The following is a 21,706-nucleotide window of genomic DNA, read 5'->3' as shown; positions in this document are numbered from 1 at the left end:
CATCATTGCCAACTGGGAGCAAATATTCCCAGCTCCTCAAATTGCATTAGAAACAGCCACAGTGTAAGAGGATTTGAATCAGCCTGAACTAAATTTGTTCCTTTCCTGCTTTGTAATATATACACAGTGCAACTTTAATCTTCAATTTACCATTGAACATCTGCTTTGTGTTGAGGAATTGGCACAGTTTTATTTTGGATCGGTTGAGTAATGCTGAATTTGATACTGCTAACACAGTGTGAAGTAGTTCATTGCAACTTGTAGATATATTATTTATATGTATTTCCATAGATAACCACCAGCTATCCAACATTACACACAATGACATTTTTCTTTTCTAGGCGAAGAATGAAGTTTTTTGAACTCGTTAATTCAGGAGAGTACAACTGGAATGTAAAGGATCAACGAGAAATGCTCAGGTCAAGAGATCTATATTAATTGCCTGGTAATATATGCCAAAAAAATGTTGAAATAGTCATAGAACAAAGAGACTCTATGGGGGAGAAATTGGGCTGGAAAGTGTCTGTTCTTAGGTGCTACACGAGCTCCTAACACTCAATGGGGCCTGAGATGTGCACATACACTTGCAATAAGAAGTGCGCAGATGCCATTTGGTAAAGGGGGCTTGCGCACATGCAGTTAATGACTGCTAAGGGCATAGGGAGTATGCAGGTTATGATGTCAATTTGATGCTAACATTGCCATTTTAAATGACATGCTGTAGTCTGCTCCCTGCCTTAACTTCACACAGCTGAACACAAGTTAAATTAAAAGAAGGAGCCCCCTACCACTCCAGCACTATTTAAAGGGATCATGAACTACTTACAGGTTAGTTGTTGGATTATTTCTTCTGGCTGCTGATGCAATTATATACGTTTTTGCAACTTTGCTACACTTGCCTAAGTTTGAATACTCTACACAGAGTGGTCTGACTGGTGTTGAGGAACTCTGTTGATTCTAAATCTTATACTAAAACAAATCGTGTCCAGACTTGAGTGGCCTGGCAGAGTTTCCTCTATAACTTAAGCAGGATTGAAAGAATGAAGGGAGATCACACGGAGCAGGACAAGCTGCTAGAAGAGGGAGGAGGAGGGGGAAAGTGCTGTTAGCAGGAGGCCATATCCACTGAGGGTTTTTTCTCAACTTCAGCAAGACCAATGTTTGAGATGCCTCCACTTCACAAAACAGTTGATGACTAAAATGCCAACTGCTGCAGCCTCAACTGCAACAACAAAATAAGGCAAGGACAACATTGCCTGTGGCTGGCAAGGTGTTACGATCCTGTTCGGGACTGTTTACGTTTAAAGAGAAATCCAAACACCCAGTAATCAACCGACAGAGCTATACCACAAGATTTCACGTTTTTAAACAAAACCAAACTTTATTGTGTATAAGGAGAATTAAACAAAGCAAGCACAACTAATTAAATACTATGGGCCATAACTTCCAGTGGAGTGGCGAGTTGGTGAAAGGTCATGAGTCGAGCCTGGTGAAGGAACATCTGGAGTCAGGCCTGGAGGCGGTGTGGGGAGGTTGGGAGTTGGGCCTGGAGGCGGTGTGGGGAGGTTGGGAGTTGGGCCTGGAGGCAAGGTATGGTCAAGAGTCAGGCGGGGGAGTTCGGGAGTCGGGGAGTGGGTCTGGTGGAGTCAGGGGGTGGTACTGGAGGGGTGAGGGGGAGGTCCCACAGGGTTTGTGGGGGTGGAAGGAGTCCCATAGGGGTCATGGAGGGTGGAGGGAGTCCGTGAGGGGTCAGGGGGTAGTCAGAGGGTGTTACTGAAGGGTGTCTTGATTGGGGTCGGGGGTGGGCGTAGTCTTGTGAGAGGTTGGGGGGGTGGAGAGGCCTGTGGGGGATCAGGGAGGTGGGAAAGTCCTGTTGGGGATCAATGTGGGTCTGTACAATAGTTATCCAGGAGCTCGAAGTGGTCTTAATTCTTCTAACTTTTTCTGGTTAACTATTGATTTAATACAGCCTGACCATCTCCAGTTTGCAATTTAAATTGCATTTTTGGATGGTTCCCAGTGCAGGGCAATTGCCCTAAGGAAGTTTGAATTTCCTGGGCAATTGCCCTGCAATCCTTACCTGGGAACCTCTGGTGGAGGGGTTCCCCAGCGCACCTTTGAGTTACTCCCCAGATACACTGCCCTGGAGCTGGGAAGTTTACAGTTTATAATTACAGGTACCTGCGCTATGAACTTAGTTCTACTTTTTACTTCTCCCCAAGTATTCCTTTATACATTGCAACAATCTTTAAGGAGCATACACTTCCCTAGAGACCAACTCAAAGGTATGTCACTCCGGAATTCACGTTAATTCTCCTTAGTGTTCCAGCTATTCTCTGAGATAAGATCCTACAGGTCCTTCCATTAGCTTTTTGGCTATGTGGCCTCCACTTTTCTTCATGGACTTCACAGCTGTGGATGCCTCAGCTCCTTGTTCTGGTTGCAAGCAGACAGCCAACTGCCTTCCCACGGATTTCCAAGCTAACTCTGTGTAGTGTTTTCTGCCACAAGACTGGGTGAGGACACCTGTAGATTTTTTCAACTAGTTGCAAGCTAGAACAAATCTTCCAGCTGTGTTTCCCTCAAAAAATCCAAACTTGAGATAGATCTCCAACTGCATTCCACACAGTGAACAATTAAGTTAGTATTTTCTCTGCTTGAAATGCAGGCCTAATTGACTACCATCTGCTGTTGGCTCCCTCAATCCGATGAGATGTAGTCTACACCAACACAAAGCTGCAACTGTCTCTGTCTGCTCCCAAATTGGATTGCTTGCTATCTGTCAGCAAACATACACAGATAAATTAAACAAAGGAACATTCCATCCCCACAGCCTGTCTCTATGACAACATGGCATGCTTTGGGATGTTCTCAAAAAATGTAAACAAATTATTTCATCTTCCATTCTACTCCTTGGTTCTGTAGCTCTTTTGAATAATTTATATTGCTAACAGGATTTTACAACCCTTTCTCCAGGCTCCCTGGATTCACGAAGAAACCCCATGTTTATAATACTGGTTACAGCTTCCTTTCATCTAAATGCATAATTTAAATCTTTTATTGAAGGGCAGACCATCTGGCTTTATTATGCTAAGATAGAAGACCCCGGCCCCCCCTATTGTTTATGGCTTTCACATTGTCAACTCCAACACTGAAAATAAACATAAGTTACCTTTTAAGTGTAATCAACTCCAAGCTTGTTTGAATTGCATTTCATCAGAGTCATTACCAGTTTCTCAGTCAGGATTTTCCATTTATTTTACATTTAAGACTTTAATTCCTCAAACTAAAAATTATATTCTCAAACATATAAACCATGAACCATATTTTTGCAACACACGGTGACAGTGGCTCTTGATTTTTATGATACCGGGTGGCAGGGTTATTTGCTCATGACCCCTGTCCAGAACTCATGCACAGCATGCCTACAATGAGAACCACGCTTCCATTAGGAACATTATGAAACACACCATCCGCATCCTTAAGCATATTTCTGTTGTCTAGGGTGCTCTGGAGAAGCCTAGCTGGGTGAGTATCAAGATTTTTGGTAGAATACTGCTCAACCTGGCCATTAACAGGAAGTGCAGGAACACAAAGTGGAAGGAAGCCTGCATCATAGGCAACCATTTTCTCCACATGCTCTGCACAATCAAATAATTCATTAGTGATCTGAGTAACCTCAACAACACTTCCCATTCACCATGTCCCACGCTTCTTAACTTTTCTCTATCATTATTCATCACAGTGTCCTCTTTCTGACAGCACAAAGACAAAAACTTCTAGAAAAGGCACCAATCCAATTCCATAAATCCAATCATGACATAATACATAAATTACTAATCACCCTTGTGCATCCCTTAGTGTGTGTCTTCTGTGTGCCTTTGCCTATCCTAGTGCTCCTATGAGGTGTTCCCCCAGAAACTGCAGTATGGGTAATGAAAGGTTGCTGTTCTTCAGTTGAAGAGACTGCAGATGGCCGGCCTTCAGGGGGCAATCTAGAGCAACTCTGGGCCTAGAAATAGTTGACTTCAGATTTTACCATGTCAGCTTGGCATTAACATTCTGAGCTGACTGGCAGGAGAAATGCTGCCATTTTGAGAAAGGATAGCAGGATTGTGTTCTGCTAAGCTATTACCACTCTCCCAGGGCAGCACCTCAGCAGTCCTATTGTTGTGGAAGCCCCTTTGAACAGTGATATTCCCAACCATGATGGCAGCTGCCTGAGCTCCCACTACAGCACTCAGGTCTTTGTTGGAAACTTTTTGTGCTGCAATAGAAGCTGTGAGATTGACCATCAGACACTGCATCCAGGTGGGGTCCACAGGTGTATTGATAGAGGTGATGACCTGCTCCATGTTGGACAGCTCCATCTTGTGCAAAGCTATGTGTCAAGTTGGTGCTGGACTCCTCCAAGCTCCTTGACATTGAGCACAGCCTTTCTGACAGGCTTCCCAGTGTACCAAGCATTTTGTTCCATACACCCTACAACCTTCTGTAGACTGTCCCATCAAAGTCCCCATTCCACTCCTCTGCAGAACTTAGGTGTGACTTCGCCCTCCAATGAGTAGGCACCTGCTTTTTGGCTTTGTTCCTCCCCCACCCTAGCTCCTGCACACTTGTTCTTGGTGTTTCGCATGCAGCTCCCTCCTCTATCTCAACTGCAAAAATATGTCAGTCCCTGAGCTGGTGACAGCGAGTGTAAGATTGATTAATGATCCCTTTTCATTGTCATATTCCTCTTCATCCTCTAACTGGGAAGGTACATGTTCTTGGATATCTGAATTGCAAAAGGGACAAGCGTTGCGTTGTATTGAGGGAAGAGGAGAAAGTAAGTGCATGTGTGCTTACATCATCTGCAACTTTTGAGTCAGAAGAGATAGCGGGCTGAGGGAGAAGTGGAATAAGAGAAGGAGGTTTGTTTATGTGTATACCCTCATCATTGACCCTTCCTGTGCTAATGGCCTCTGTGATTTCCCTTCCCATGACCCCCAGCAACATCTACTTCATGGAAGTTAAAGTAGGCTTGGCCTCTTCCAATTCTTTCCTACTGCTTATTATTATGTGCCAGCTTATCCTTCAAGAAAGAGAGAAGTTCTTTCTACAGTATTTGAATAGGAAAAGAGTAACTAAAGCGAGTGTTAGTACTCTGGAGGGTGAACCTGGGGAACTGATAATGGAAAGGAAAGAAATGGTGGAACAGGTATTTTGTGCCTGTCTTCATGGTACAGGACCTCAAAAACTCCCCAAAGGTTCTTGAAAATCAAGACATGAAAGGGAGGGATGAACTTAACACAATCACTGACACCAGGTAAAGGGTGCTAGGAAACCTATTAGACCTAAAGGATGACAAGTCCCTGGGACCAGATGACATGCATCCTATAGTCTTAAAAGAAGTGGCAGCACAGATAGCAGATCCATTGGTTATAATCTTGAAAAATTCCTTAGACTCTGGAAAGATTCCAGCAGGCTGGAAAATAGTTAATGTAACACCTTTATTCATAAAAGGAGGAAGGCAGAAAGCAGGAAACTATAGGCCAGTTAACCTAACATCTGTTTTAGGGAAAGTAGGAAAATCTACTATTAAGGAGGTTAGAGAAGGATACTTTGATAATCATGATTTGACTGGGCAGAGCCAACATAGCTTTGTGAAAGGGAAATCATGTTTAACCAATCTATTAGAGTTTTTTAATGAAGTTTCATTCAAGATGGATAAAGGGGAATCAGTAGATGTAGTGTACTTGGATTTCAAAAGGCACTTAATAAGGTACCACATCAAAGATTATGAAACAAGATAAGAGCACATGGTTAGGGGTGTAACATATTAGCATGGATAAAGGATTGGTTGCAGAGAGTAGGAATAAATGGGTCTTTTTTGAATTGGCAAGTTGTATCTAGTGGAGTGCCACAGGGGTCAATACCTCAACTATTTACAATCTATATCAATGACTTGGATGAAGGAATGAATGTATGGTAGCTAAATTTGCCAATGACACCAAGATAGGTAGGAAATTAAGTTGTCAAAAGGAGGTAGAGAGTCTGCAAAGGGATTCAGACGCATTAAGTGTGTGGGCAAAAATTTGGCAGATGGAGTATAATGTAGGTAAATGCAAACTTATTCACTTTGGTGGAAGAATAGAAAAGCAGTATGTTACTTAAATGGAGAAAGATTGCAGAACTCGGTGGTACAGAGGGATTTAGGTATCCTGGTACATGAATCACATAAAGTTAGTATGCAGGAATAGCAAGTGATTAGGAAGGCAAATGGAATGTTGGCATTTATTGCGAGAGGAATGGAATATAAAAGTAGGAAGGTTTTACTACAGCTGTACAGGGCCTTGGTGAGACTACATCGGGAGTATTGTGTGCAATTTTGGTCTCCTTATTTTAAAAAAAGATATAATTGCTTTAGAAGCAGTTCAGAGAAGGTTCACTGGACTCATTCCTGGGATGAAGGGGTTGTCTTATGAAGAAATGTTGAACAGGCTAGACCTATACCCATTGGAGTTTAGAAGAATAAGAGGTGATCTTATTGAAACGTATAAGATCCTGAGGGGACTTGATAGGGTAGATACTGGAGGATGTTTCCTCGTGTGGGGAAGACTAAAACCAGGGGACATAGTTTAAAAATAAGAGGTCTTCCTTTTAAGACAGAGTTGAGGAGAAACTCATCTCTGAGTTGATGTGTGGAATTCTCTTCCCCAGAAAGTATTGGGGGCTGGATCATTGAATTTATTTAAGGCAGAGTTAGACATTTTTGTTAGACAAGGGAGTCAAGAATTATGGGGGGTAGACAGGAAAGTGGAGCTGAGACCACAACCAGATAAGCCATGATCTTATTGAATGGTGGATCAGGCTCGAAGGGCCAAATGGCCTACTCTTGCTCCCATGTTCCTGTGGTTCAGATGTTCCTATATTCAGTGAGTGTCCTGCAATATGTTTGGGCAATGTGACTGTCATAACTAAATAGCTGCAGGTGTGACTGAGCTGTGAATTGTGGGTATGATGCTTGTGACAATGCTAAGCAGGTAAGAGTGAGGTAAAGCTGATGAATTGAGCAGTTGAATGCTGATTGATAGAGATTGTTGGTAGATGGGTGATGGGGATGTAATGAATTAAGCAGTGGAAAAGGCGAGTTGTGCAGTTGGTAGGATTTGCCATTTAAAGATGAACTCATTCACCTTGGCAACTCATGTCAGATTATTAAACTTCTTCCTGCATTGCATCCATATTCATGGAGCAATACTCCTGATATGGCCCTCTACCTCTATATGTTCCCTTTGTCTCCTGAACATACATCTGGGAGGCTTCCTGCTTCCTTGCTGATAAAGGATGATTCTCCTTCTTTCCACCAAGATGCAGTGCAGTGTCTGAAAACCTTGGTGCTCACTCTCTTGGATTTCAGCCATTGTTCAACATGTCACAGTCCGGATTGACTTTTGAAGAAAACTCTGACCACTTCTTGCAGCCAGGATGCACCTACCCTCTCAGAGGTGCAGGCTGTTTATAAGTTGTGATATCTGGGCCCCCTGCTGATGCATGCAACCAATGAACAATGGGCAGAATTTTATGGTCCAGCCGAAGTAAATGGAGTTTAGAATGGCTGCGATGGGGCTGTAAAATTCTGGCCAATGTGTGGGCTGCACACAGCAATCGTTTAATAGATGAGGCAGAACCAATTTACGATGGTGCCTCAAACGCAATGCACAGGTGAAGGTTAATAGTGCAGCATAAACCTCATTTTCGGGGGTTAGCCAGTTTCTCCCTTTTTGGTTTATTACAAACACAAATTTTAAAAATGTATTCAAATTACATGCTTCCATGCATTGGCAATATCTTTGGAGATCATTTAAAAAATACTTCATAATATATTTGGCTTCTGGATAAAACTGTACAGATGTGAAAGGAACCTGCTGATGGAAATGCGTATTGTCATTGTAGGTCGATGCTGATGACTGCCTGCGACCTGGGGGCTGTAACTAAACCTTGGGAGATATCTAGACAGGTCAGCAAGTTGCATATGCATGGCCTTGTCATTTGGCTATTAACCATATAATCTAGTCATATTTGTAATTTAAAACTTTAAAAATGAATTTATGCAGAATGTGTAAAATATGTTAATGATAGCACTTGACGATCGGGAAACTGTCCTTCATTTAAGGCCATCTTTTCCTGTAAAATAAACATGGGGACCCAATAAATTAGGTTTCTATGCTACAGTGAAGCATTCCACTGAAATGGAATATATGAGGAAAGCAGGGCAAAGTTTGGTTCGCCCTAGCCAGGAAGATTTTAAAGGTAAGTGTAGAGGCACCTTTACAAAATAAATATGGCAAGATTTAGAATGTTCAGCTTTCCTTATGAAGATGTATCTCTTTTGCACATAAATTTATGTTTAACTAAGAGACAACCCTTTGCAGTTAGGTGTGGGAATGGAATCCATTGAGAAAGACTTTATGAGAAATATGCATCATCCTTGGCTAACTAAGAAAGTTAAGGATAGTGTCAAATTGAAGGAAAACACATACAATTCTGCAAAGATTAGTGGTAGATCAGGAGATTGGACAAATTTTGGAAACAAGCAAAGAATGACTAAAACAAATTGAGGGAGAAATTAGAGTAGGAGAGAAAACTAGCTAGAAATATAAAAAACAGACTTTAAGAGTTTCTACTAGTATATGAAAATGAAAAAATTAGCCTAAGTGAGCATTGGTCCCTTACAAGTTGAGACTAATGAATTAAAATGGAAAACAAGGAAAGGGCAGACGCTTTGGATGGGTATTTTGTATCAGTCTTCACTTTAGAAAACGCAGAAAGCATCCCAAGAATAGTTGAAAATCAAGGGGGAAAAGGGAGGGAGGGGCTTAAAACAATTACAATCATTAGGGAAAAAGTGCTGGGACTATTGGGACTAACGGCAACAAGTTCCCTGGGCTTGATGGCCTGCATCCTAGGGTCTTAAAAAAATTGGCTTCAGATATGGTGGATGCATTGAGTGTAATCTTCCAAAATTCCTTGGATCTGGAAAGATCCCAATGGATTGGAAAACCACAAATCTAACACCACTATTCAAGAAAGGGAGACAGAAAATAGGAAATTATAGGCCCGTTAGCCTAACATCTGTCATCAAGAAAATGCTTGAATCCATTGCTAAAAGGAGGTAATAGCAGGACATTTAGGAAATCATAATATTAGGCAGAGTCAACATCATTTTGTGAAAGGGAAATCATGTTCGACTAACTTAGTAGATTTCTTTGAGGAAGTAACAAACAAAGTGGGTAATGGGGAACCAGTAGATGTGGTGTATTTGGATTTTCAAATGGCATCAATAAAGTACCACACGAAGAGCACCACACTTTAGAAAGGATGTGAACGCATTGGAGACAGTGCAGAAGAGGTTTACAAAAATGGTTCCAGGGATGAGAAACTTCAGTTTTGAAGATAGATTGGAGAAGTTGGGACTATTCTCCTTGGAGAGGAGAAGGCTAAGAGGAGATATGATAGAGGTGTTCAAAATCATGAGGGGGCTGGATAGAGTAGATAGGGAGAAACTGTTTCCACTTGTAAAAGGATCGAGAACGAGAGGGCACAGATTTAAAGTGATTTTCAAAAGAAGTAAATGAGATGTGAGAAAATACTTCTTCACACAGCAAGTGGTTCGGGTCTGGAATGCATTGCCTGGAAGTGTGGTGGAGGCAGGTTCAATCAAGGCATTCAAGAGGGCATCAGATGAATATTTAAATAGAAACAATGGGCAAGGTTATGGGGAAAAGCAGGTGAATGGCACTGAGTCATAATGCTCATTTGGAGAGCTGGTGCAGACACGATGACCAAATGCTCTTCTGCACAATAACAATTCTGTGAAAAGGTTACTATACAAGATAAGAGTGTTGGGGATAATATATTAGCATGGATAGAGGATCAGTTAGCTAACAGGAAAATGGGTAATTTTCAGGTTGGCAAACTGTAATTAGTGGAGTGCCACAGGGATCAATTATTTACAATCTATATCAATGACTTGGGACCGAGTGTATGGTAGCTAAGTTTGCTGATGACACAAAAATAGGTAGGAAGGTAAGCTGTGAAGAAGACAAATAATCTGCAAAGGGATATAGATAAAGTTAGTAGGCAAAAATTTTGCAGATTAAGTATAATATGGGAAAACGTGAGCTTGATGCAAGACTGCGGAAATCTGTGGTAAAAAGATTTGGGTGTCTTTGTACATGAATCACAAATAGGTGGCATGCAGGTACAGCAAGTGATTGGGAAAGCAAATGAAATATTGACCATTAGTGCAAGGGAATGGAATATAAAAGTACCGAAATGCTGCTACACCTGCTCAGGGCCTTAATGATACCTCATCTGGAGTACTGTGTACAGTTTTGGTCTCCTTATTTAAAGAAGGATATAATTGCATTGGAAGCAGTTCAGATAAGGTTCATACAGCTGATTCCCTGAAGGGGTTGACTTATGAGGAAAGATTATGCAGGTTAAACCTATACTCATTGGAGTTTAGAAGAATGAGAGATGATTTTATTGAAACATAAATTTCTCAGGGGAGTTGACAGGGTAGACGCTGGGAGGATATTTCCTCTTGTGTCTAGAACTGGGGGGGGGGACAAAGTTTAAAAATTAGGGGTCTCCCATTTGAGATGGGGATAAAGAGGAAATTTTTCTCTCAGAAGATCTTTTTTAATTCATTCACATGATATAGGCATCGCTGGCTAGGCCAGCATTAATTGGCCATCCCTAATTGACCTTGAGAAGACCAGGTAGTGATGAGCTGCCTTCTTAAACCGCTGTGGTCCATGTGTTATCGGTGCACCCACAGTGCTGTTAGGAAGAGTGTTCCAGGATTTTAATCCAGTGACTGTGTACTGTAGTTCCAAGTCAGGATGGTGTGTAGCTTGAAGGGGAACTTGCTGGTGATGGCATTCCCATGTATCTGCTGCCCTTGCCCTTCTAGATGGTGGAGGTTGATAACACCATCAACAACATCTTTCATCACTTTGCTGATGATCAAGATTAGACTGATGGGCGGTAATTGGCTGGGTTGAATATGTTCCGCTTTTTCTGGACAGGACACACCCAGGCAATTTTCCACATTATCGAGTAGATGGCAGTGTTGTAGCTGTACTGGAACAGTGTGGCTAGCAGTGCGGCAAGTTCTGGAGCACAAATCTTCAGTACTATTGCCAGAATATCGTCAAGGTCCATACCATTTGCAGTATCCAGTGCCCTCAGCTGTTCCTTGGTATCATGTGGAGTGAAGCAAATTGGCTGAATACTGGCATCCGTGATGCTGGGGACCTCAGGAGGAGGCTGAGATGGATCATCCACTCAGTACTTCTTGCTGAAAATGGTTGCAAATGCTTCTACCTGCTTCTACCTTTGCACTGATGTGCTGGGCTCCCCCATCATTGAGGATGGAGATATTTGTGGAGCCTCCTCCTCCAGTAAGTTGTTTAACCACCACCTTTCATGACTGGATGTGGCAGGACTGCAGAGCTTAGATCTGATCCATTGGTTGTGGGATTGCACAGCTCTGTCTATCACATGCTGTTTCTTATGCTTGGCATGCAAGTAGTCCTGTTTTGGAGCTTCACCAGGTTGACACCTCATTTTTTACATATGACTGGTGCTGCTTCTGGCTAGTGCTCCTCTAATCTTCATTGAACCAGGGCGGATCCCTCAGTTTGATTGTAATGGTAGAGTGGGGGATATGCTAGGCCATGAGATTATAGATTGTGATTAAATACAATTTTGTTGCTGGTAGTGACCCATAGCACCTCATGGATGCTGAATTTTGAGTGGTTAGATCTGTTTGAAATCTAGCCCATTTTGTACAATGGTAGTGCCACACAAAGCAATGAGGGGATTTCAGTGTGAAGATGGGACTTCGTCTCCACAAGGACTGTGCGGTTGTCACTTCTACTAATACTGTCATGGACAGATGCATCTGCGACAGTTGCATTGGCGAGGAAAAGATCAAGTATGTTTTTCCCTCACCACCTGCCGCAGACCCAGTATAGCAGCTATGTCCTTTAGGACTTGGTCAACTCAGTCAGTAGTGGTACTATCAAGCCACTCTTTGTGATGGGCATTGAAGTTCTCCACCTGGAGTACATTCTGTGCCCTTACTACCTTCAATCTTTCTTCCAATTGGTGTTAAGCATGGAGGAGCACTGATTCATCAGCTGAGGGGTGGGAGCGGGGGTGGGGCAGTAGGTGGTAAGTAGCAGGAGGTTTCCTTGCCCAAGTTTGACCTGATGCCATGTGACTTCATGGGTTCCTTAATCAATGTTGCTGATTCCTTGGGCCACTCCCTCCTGACTGTATACCACTGTGCTGCACAGTGGAACAGGACATACCCAGGGGTGGTGTCTGGTGCATTGTAAGGTATAATTCAGTGAGTATCATTAGAGGATCCCCATCCTCAATGATCGTTGCAAAAAGCAAGGTTGAAGTATTTGCAACCATCTTCAGCCAGAAGTACTGAGTGGATGATCCATCTCGGCCTCCTCCTGAGATCCCCAGCATCATAGTTGTTGCTTGGCTAGTCTGTGGGACAGCTCTCCCAATTTTAGCACAAGCCCGCCAGCATTAGTAAGGAGAACTTTGTAGGGTTGACGTGGGTTTGTCATTGTTGTTTCTGGTGTCTAGACTGATGCTGAGTGGTTTGTCTGATTTCACTCCTTTTTGTAGACTTTGTAGTGGCTTGAAACAACTGAATGGCTTACTAGGCCATTTCAGGGGGCAACCATGTTAGACTTTGGAATTCTCTTCCCCAGAGAGCAGTGGAGGTTGGATCATTGAATATATTCAAGGCTGAGTTAAACAAGGGAGTCAAGGATTATGGGAGGTAGGCAGGAAAGTGGAGTTAAGGCCACCGTCAGATCTGTCATGATCGTATTGAATGACGGAGCAGGCTAGAGGGGCTGAATGGCCCCTATTCCTTATGATCTTGTGACCCTGATGTTTGCAGAAAATGTTATATTTTTAGTAGCCTAGTTACTAGGATAAGCCTTTAAATATAACAACTTACAAATTCTCCATAAGCTGCATTCATATCCTATCAGAATAAATACCAACATGGATTGGTTGGGCCTTGCTCCATTTTGTAATTTCTGAACAATTATTCTCTTTTATTCTGCCCCCCCACCATCCCCTTTCTCAGTTTACTATCCACTGAGGCTTTTCATGTAGGGAATTCAAACTTCAATTTTCTCATCGGAAATATTCAAATTTTATGAACTGCTTGCTGGCTGTGTGATTGAGGAGAACCTTTGCAATTAGGTGTAGGAAGCTCAATTTTCAGTTCTTTGAGAGAAAAGCTTCGAGTTCTACCATGCTTATGTTAAGGTAGAAATTTCTTTCTTGTGGTTCAATTTTCAGAGTTATCAAAATACTTGCATATGTTTTAATGAATGCCACTAGACTCTAAATGCAATATTACAGTTGTTAAAATCTTTTCAGAATATTAGCCATTCTTAGTGATTAGCCTAGATATTAACAGAAGGGAACTGCAGGATCTAACAATGGAGAATCACAAGTAATAAATAATGAAAGCTAATGAGAAAGTTGTCACAGAACATATTCTGTCCTTACAGAAATCTCTGATCCTCTTGCAGGTAGCAGAACTGGTTACTAGTGAATTCTTTGAACAAGGAGACAGGGAAAGATCGGAGCTGAAACTCACCCCTTCAGTAAGTGAAAGCCCATTTCTTGCATAAGTCCATTCCGTTATATAACCTATGTTCAAATCAGACAATACTGTCAATCTTGATAGTCCTGTCCTGTCAACATTTATAGTCCTTATCCAGCCAATACAAAATGCAAAGACATGTTCAATTGCAGTAACCACAAATGAAGGATTTTTTTATATTTCTCCAATTTGCTTCATATATTTTCATCGTTTTGCAGCTAATATATGATGATCTAAGCTACCCATTTCAGAAAGTGCATGCTAGGAAATTGTACTTCATTTTAAATATTGCTGCAATAATTATGCCCTTTGGCTTGAAAATTGGATCATGCCTGAATTAGGGCATGATCACAGTGCTATGCACAACTAGAGGCAGCAGGACGCTGGACAATTAATCCATCAGCCTATTTTGTTTATTATGGGCAAGATGCAGGAGCCAGCTCACCAGTCCAAGGAGGCAAGATCTGGCCAATTCAGACGCCACCTGGAATCCTCTGGAGAGTCCAGAAGAGAAGGCAGGGGCAGTATAGGCTGTCAGGAGGGTGTAAGTGGTGGCCTTCAGTGGTTTGTGAATTTAGTGTGAAGCTATTAAGAGTGCTCATGCTCCTCACAGCTCCACTATAGAGTAACTAAAAAAAATGTAAAATGTGCCTATTTAAGGATTGCTGGTTTGGTTGCAAGTGTCTTAGCATATTGACTGCACCATGACAGTGCATGTTACAAACCAGTTTTGCAAAGTGAACGTCAAACAGGTATTAGGCTCTTTACTTGCATTCGCAAAGACTTAACAACACCACCTTGTATTTCTATAGTGCCTTTAACATAGTAATGTGATCCAAAGTGCAAGGATAGGCTGAGTTTCTTGCATGCAGAATTGAAGAGAGTGGCTTGCAAATCTGGTGCAGAGTGGGCACACTGCGGATATCCATAAACTGTAGATCATGTATATTTGTGGTGGTCAGTTTAGTTTTGGCACAGGAGGTGACTGAGGTCTGGGCACAGGAAGCCAGTACAGCTGACTTATTTGATCCCACTGTTCTGGAATTGAGTTAGCTGTGTGAAGATTTTCCAGATTGGTCATCAACTGCACTTGGAATTCCTCTCTTTGGTTGGGCTGTGTTGGAGCTGAGACATTGCTATTCTTCATCTTGGACTTTTGGGCCTTGCAATGTCTTGGTGCTAGGTGGATGTTCTTGAATGTTGCCAAAACAAAACTCATATTAACCCACACCTTGTCAGCTAAATATTCTACCTCCCATCAATGTTGAAGGAGAGGCTCGGGAATATGTTGAGCACTTCCCATATCTTGCCAGCCACCTCTCTCAAAAGGCCACCATTGACAAGGAGATCCAACATCAGTTGTACTAGCTTCGCCTTCTATAAACTAAGGCAGAAATGTTTGACAAAAAAAACCCTTCACAAATCAACAAATATCCTGGTGTACAGAGTTGTTGTCATCGCCACATTCCTGTACTGCAGGGAGAGCTTTACTGTGAATCAGCAATAAATAAGAGTGCGAGAGAAGTTCCATCAGTTCAATGGGAGGACCGTCGAACAAACGCTAGTGTTCTTCTTGAAGGCAGCTCCACAAGCATTCAGGCAAAACTCCTGCAAAATCAACTTCGATGGGCTGGGCACTGTCTAAATGGTCAAAAACGTCTACCCCACCAGGTGCTGTTTTCTCAACTCTCAGATGGCCAATGTTCTAGGAGAAGGCAAATAAAATGCTTCAAATACACTGGGAGGAGCTTGCTACTAATCGTTCAGGATGGTGACAACTTGTCCATCAAGCTGCATCACACTTTGCCTCCTCATTAAGACGCTGTGATTCAGAGTGGCAGCAGAGAAGAAAAGGAAGCAAATCCTGCACTCCGTATCCCACTACCTCATGGGACATCTTGCCCCATGTGCCCAAAGATCTGCAGGTCGAGAATCAGCCATTTCACTTGGATTAAGGCCCATGGCAGAAACTCATGACCCTGAGTAGACTTCATCCTTGAATCAAGGGGTAGCCGCCACCTCTGCCGACAATGAAACAAAATTTGACAGTGAACCACATAAGGGGATTTAAGGATGGGTGTATGGCCATGTTTGAGGCGCTGGTTGCCTATACGGGAGCCTTGACCAATGTGGCTGGTGTGAATTCAGGCTATTAACAAGTTTTATCGCAGTGTAGCTCCTCCTTCACCCCTATAGTTCATCAATTCTGACAGTACCTTCAGCTCTCACAGCCTTCTCTCGATTAATCTCTCCAGTGCAGTACTGAGGATTTTTAGGTAAACCAGGGCCAGACGTGGACGTAAAGGATCCTATGGCACTCTTTCAAAGACAAGCAGGGGAATTCTCCCCAGAATGCTGGCCTATAGTAATCCCCAATCAAAGTGACTAGAACAGATTATCTTGTCGTTATCACATTGATTATCACCTTGCTGTTTGTTGGAACTAGCTGTCCACAAATTAGAAATGAGTACTTCATATTGACAGCACTTTCATATGCTATTACTGCCTCTTAATAGTAAAATAATTTGTTACAAAAGAATAATCCTTACTGCATCTATAATTATAAAACTAGATTCATCTTATTAATGCTCATACAGTAGTTTATTATACCGATTGGGTATGAGCAATTAAAAAGTGTATCAGTAGACACAGCAATGCAGTAGACCTGTGCATTGGACAGCAACACACTATATTAGGTATTGGAAGGAATAGGGCTCTGGCCTAAGCTTTTTACACAATGAATTCTTGATGTCAGTGGTTGTTTCTGGAGAAATATGTATGGAAAAGGTCAGGCACTTTCCCACAGCAATGGAGAGAGACAATGCATAGTCACCTTGGGCAACTCTTAATAACTGGAAATTGAGCAACACTGACAGAAGCCCAAAAGCATAGCCCATCCTCACCACAGGGGATGAAAGAATAATGCAAAATAATATAATAGTATATTAAGGAAGAAGATGATTTTTTTTTAAATGCCAGTATTAATAAATTGTACCCAAGTAAAAAGGAAAAAACTGAGGTTAAAAATTTTGTGTTTTATAGAAAATAGGAAAAAAATGTAATGTATATAAATAGCACTTCATTATGAAGAAAGATTAATTTGACCACAACATATACCCTGATGGGAAATAGCATTCTTAAAAATTAAGTTGAATTTGGCAAGTGCTAGAATCACCTCAACCCTGAATTCAGAGCAGCAGGTGAATAAAGAACGCTCGATATAGGTAAAAAGCAGATGCTTTGCAATTGTGTACCTGTCCAAATCTTAAGGACATCACAAAAGGACAATGCTTAATTTTATGTTCAACATATTATGATCAGTCTTCAGTTTTATCTATCATGTCAGTTAAGTATTTCTAGTAAAGTGACATATTAGACATGGCATGAGGTCAGTTGGCAATGATTTGCTGGAAGGCAAATTCAATGCATCACTCAGCATTAGCAAGGCTTGTAGAATAAGCAGTGTAGGGTAAAGAAAGATATTTTAGACAACAATACCAAATCTCGTAGTAATATATGAAGAAGATTCTTAATTTCAATTTAATAAAATACATGTTACCTATATAAAATTTGCTGCAATTGCTACATGTTGGCATTTTTACTTGTGTATGAGTAAATATTTTTTAATGCAGTGATGTAATCAAATGTCCTGATTCAATATAATTTTAACTAACTCATTTGGATGTCACTGGCTGCCTCTTCAGCATCCTCCACTACCACTATTTTGGTATCAACATTTCAGTCTTGACCCAGTTGGAGCACTCTTCCCTCTGACTCAGGGACTGCGTTCAACTCCTAATGCTGAGTGTTGACCATCTACTCTAAGCTGACAGTATAAAACAGCATTAAAATCAGAAAGTATAGAAATACTCACCAAGTCTGGCAGCATCAGCGGAGAGAGAAACAGAGTAAATGTTTTGAGTTTATTATGGCTCTTCAATTCTGAAGAAGAGTCATATTCGACTCAAAACTATGGGCTAGATTTTCATCTTGAAGGTGCGTAGCTGCAGTCAGGAAATCTCATAGCTCAGCGTGCCTGCCTCAGGAAAAAGTGCCCCAAATGGCACAATTTTCGCTCTGGTGAGAGGAGGCAAGCAGTTGCGGGATAGAGTGGGAAAGAGAGGCAAACACAAATTTGTATTCCTAACCCTGCATCAAAGACAGCTAATCCTTTAATAACCTCTTGGAGCTGTCAATCAAATGTACAGCCCCCCACCCCCCCCCCAAACAACCACTGTGATAAAGATAGGTTGAGGAAGCAATCAAGCAGTAATAATGCTATAATGATATGTCAACAAACACCTATTGAAACTACCAGAACAGATATTTTCAGTCTCACTTTTTCCCCAAAATTTAAAAGGTGGGAGATTTAAATAATAGATCTTCAAGAGTGCTGTCCGCTGGTTCCTCATCTGAGGTGTCATCGGGCTGGATTTGAGGGCCTGGTTAGTGGATGGTCTCGTACACTTTCCAGAGGTGCTTATGAAAGAAAGTAGGGATAATTAGTGCATGGCAGGTGACTCTAAAAGAGGATAAAGTGTGGTTGTCTGAGGGATGAGCTGATGCAGAGTCCTCACTTGGTGTGCACCACCCACCTCACGGTCGGTGCACGTACGGTCTACATCCTCTCCGGCTAGCTCTATGGCTCGGTCCTCAAACTGAGACGGCCTTCAGTATCAGCATTCCACCCCTGGTCTGGGACCTCATCCTGCAATTGTGCGTGAGCTTATCCTGCATAGAGACAGATGGACAGTGTGTGACTAAGATGCACACCAGGGCAAATGATAAGGATGCCTGGCACATGTGGTGGTCAAGTCATCAACCTACAAGAACTATTTCACTTTAATCTTTACTGAATTTTTACTACTTTATAATCTATTTTTGTATGTGTGAACCTGAGTGTGTGCGTGTGCATGAAAGCTGGAGCGTTTTTTATTATTTTACTAAGACCCAGTTAAGCACAATAACATCTATCCTCTTTACCTTTCAAAATAAAACTCAAGGAAACCTGTCTGTGTCTTTTACAGTCACAGTCTGTAAATAGTTAAACACTCACTGAATTGGCAGGCACATTTTTTTAAAAACCTGTTGAGGTCAAACCAGGGAAAAGAGGGAAGCCATTCCATCTCCTCAACTGATCATAACAATGTACAAAAATGAGATCCAACACAATCATCAAATTCGTCAACATTCCTGCTGCTGGTGCCTTCCTATTGGTGGGTGTGTTCCTGAGCAGGCTCTGTGCCTGTTGGTATCAGCTGTAAATGAACATGAGCGTAATGTCCAGGCAATCAGCCCAAATTGCCACATTACAGGTCCCTGCCGCTTTACAAAATGGCCTGGCAGGACTATCATTAGAGGCTCCTCAGAAGTTCATTGAGGCTCACTGCAACTTTTGGATTTTGGCTACAAATGTGCTGCAATTGGGACCACAAAGTCTGGGCCAATATGTTTCTGAACCTTGTGTTAATCCCAGTGGCTATTCACCTTTTTCCCTGCAGCATTTTAAATTAGTTTTCCTTCCTATTGACATCTGATTTTTTTCAGATCTGTTTAGGTTCAATGCTTAGTTTAACCTACACTTGTTAATCTTAGGTAGATATTTATCTGTATTTTGCAAATATTCCTTTTCTTAGCTCCTGCTGGTACCGAGGTCTTTACCTGCTAGTACCTAGGTTTTACTTCAGATTCCTATTGCCATCTAAGGCTAAGTCCAAAGATGGGGACCTTTAGCATCCCAAACCCAACTCCATTCCTTTCTCCATTCGATGCATCACCCAGCATGCTATCTTTCACCTCCAATACATGGCTCATGTTCCTTTACCAATATCCACGCCTTATCCATTTGAGGCTTGACTTTTCCAATGCTCTTCCTTCCAGCCAAAATTTTCCAAAAACTACGACTCTTTCCAGAATGCCACAGCGATTACCCACACCCATACAAGATTATTCCCATCCTTATCAAGCACCACTGGATCCCTGTGCCTCAATGGAGTGATTCAAGGATCCTTGTTACCAATTTCAGATTTTTCTATTCCTTCACTTCACCCTATTTCATTCACCTTTTCCAGCTCATATACTATCTGCTCCTCTATACCTGCTCTATCTCTAATATCAGAACTCTGTTTTATACCATTGATGGGTACTGCTTTAACTACTGCTCACCCATCCTGTTGGATTCCCTCCTTAAATCTTTCTACTTTTCCAAGAGTCTCCCAGAATCATTCTCTTCCTACTTTGGACCCATGAGCCTAACCTGGAATGAGTTCCGAAGAAGAGCCATATTGGACTCAAAATTTCAATTGTTCTTCTCTCCACAGATGCTGCTAGACATGAAGAGCTTTTCCATCATTTTCTCTTTTTATTTCAGATTTCCAGCAGCCGCAGTATTTTACTTTTATTAACCTAATCCTTGTTTTCCTTATATTTGTGTGTGTGAAGAATACTTTGAGTATAATGTTTTGTGTTCTCCATTGAAGTATTTTTAAACAATCCTCCAATCAATTTGCTTAAACTAAGCCTAAGGGAATAGAGTTTTCGCTTATTGGCACAATCCAGACAGAATTGGCTGAATCAGCACAAAAGATCAGGGAATTTTAAATGCAAGTGAGTTACCCAAATCTATTTATGTTCATATTTTCTGCAATTTATTGCATTGGTCAATTCACCAAGTTTAGATTATGTTGTATTAAGAAGGCTCTTTAAATTATGCGCATTTTCTTAGGTGGACTCATATCTACATTTTGAGTGCTTTTTCGTCTCAAAAAATCTTTAATTTACTCAAATTGACAAGTATATGCCAATGAAACTATTAAATGATTCAGTAGTTTGTTGAAAGTCATTTTAAATCTAATTACTCAAAAGTGGGGACTGGACACTTAAAGTTCTTATTTTTGGCAATTCAACCTATTTTCAGCTGTATTAATAAAATTGTACCAAGTTATCACTCTTAATTACATTACAGATAATTTGAGGAAAAAAAACGATTGCACTGGTTCATTGAAAATCTTACGTTTGTGATTATGCAAATAATTTTATTGGAACTTGATCTGTAACCTAAACTGTGCAATTTCAAGCATATTTTGGGAGCAATTTCCCAATTGCATTCAGAGCGGAAACTTTACCCTCAAGATCTCTCTTATTATCAGCACTAGATTTGAAAAACCAGTCCAAAACCTTCCACTACTATACTATGCCTGGCAGTACGAGAAACAATAAAGATACTTAGGATTTACTAATTTCCAAAGAAAGCTGATTATTTATTAAATATATTATAACATTTATTAAATATTAAGACAGATTCCAGCTAGAACTAATTCCTAATTATTATTGTTTCCAGGCCATATTTGATCGTAATAGAAAAGATGAACTTCCAAGACTGCAGTTGGAATGGATCGATGGGATATGTGTGCCCCTCTATGAGGTAATGCATATCAGCAGTTAAAGTCTACTTTCTATAAAGTATGTAATCCATTACCTATAGAATCCGCTACCCTATAGAATCAATTATAGAAAAACTGAAAACTGTTTAATCTCAAGATTGCCAAGTAACCAGTTGCTGCTTTTATTTTATTGGCTCTTTAAACATCAAGGTGGAACCTTAACTTTAGAATAAAATAATTTTTAGGTAGATAAGATAATAGGGCTGCTAATTGTATTACGAACCTGGATATTTTCTTCAATATTCTGAAAACAATTTGAAAAGAGAGCAAACAAAATATTTCTTCTGTTAAAAAGCATGTAATCATTTACTAAGCCAGCAGATGTATCTCTGTGAATAGGCTGTTCTCAAAATTTGATACTTTCAAAGCACAAATGTTTTCCCCATATAATGTGTTTGGCCTATAGCTAACAGTGAATTAGTTCCATGTACAGTCTAATAGGTTTGTGAATCTCAGTTAATAAATGTTGGTGCCTTAGGAGCAGTCTGCTCTTTTGCCATTTCTGTACAGCACAGGCAATTCTAAACATGATGGCACAATTAGTCGTCCAAGCTAAAAAACA

The 21,706-nt window shown here is 41.1% G+C and overlaps 1 protein-coding gene across 1 annotated transcript in view; it reads left to right on the top strand.

Annotated features, from left to right (window-relative positions):
* The window catches only part of pde11a (phosphodiesterase 11a), a 390,201-nt gene that overhangs the window by 325,613 nt on the left and 42,882 nt on the right, over positions 1-21,706 (top strand). The window contains exons 16-19 of the mRNA XM_041200136.1: positions 342-419; positions 7,939-8,002; positions 13,629-13,703; positions 21,042-21,125. Of these exons, the coding sequence (XP_041056070.1) occupies positions 342-419; positions 7,939-8,002; positions 13,629-13,703; positions 21,042-21,125 (301 nt within the window). The remainder of the gene's footprint in view (positions 1-341; positions 420-7,938; positions 8,003-13,628; positions 13,704-21,041; positions 21,126-21,706) is intronic.

The sequence above is a fragment of the Carcharodon carcharias genome, chromosome 12 (assembly GCF_017639515.1).
Source record: "Carcharodon carcharias isolate sCarCar2 chromosome 12, sCarCar2.pri, whole genome shotgun sequence".
Classification (NCBI taxonomy): Eukaryota; Metazoa; Chordata; class Chondrichthyes; order Lamniformes; family Lamnidae; genus Carcharodon; species Carcharodon carcharias.
The sequence above is the reverse complement of the archived record's forward strand: the minus strand, read 5'-3'. Positions and strand labels throughout refer to the sequence as shown.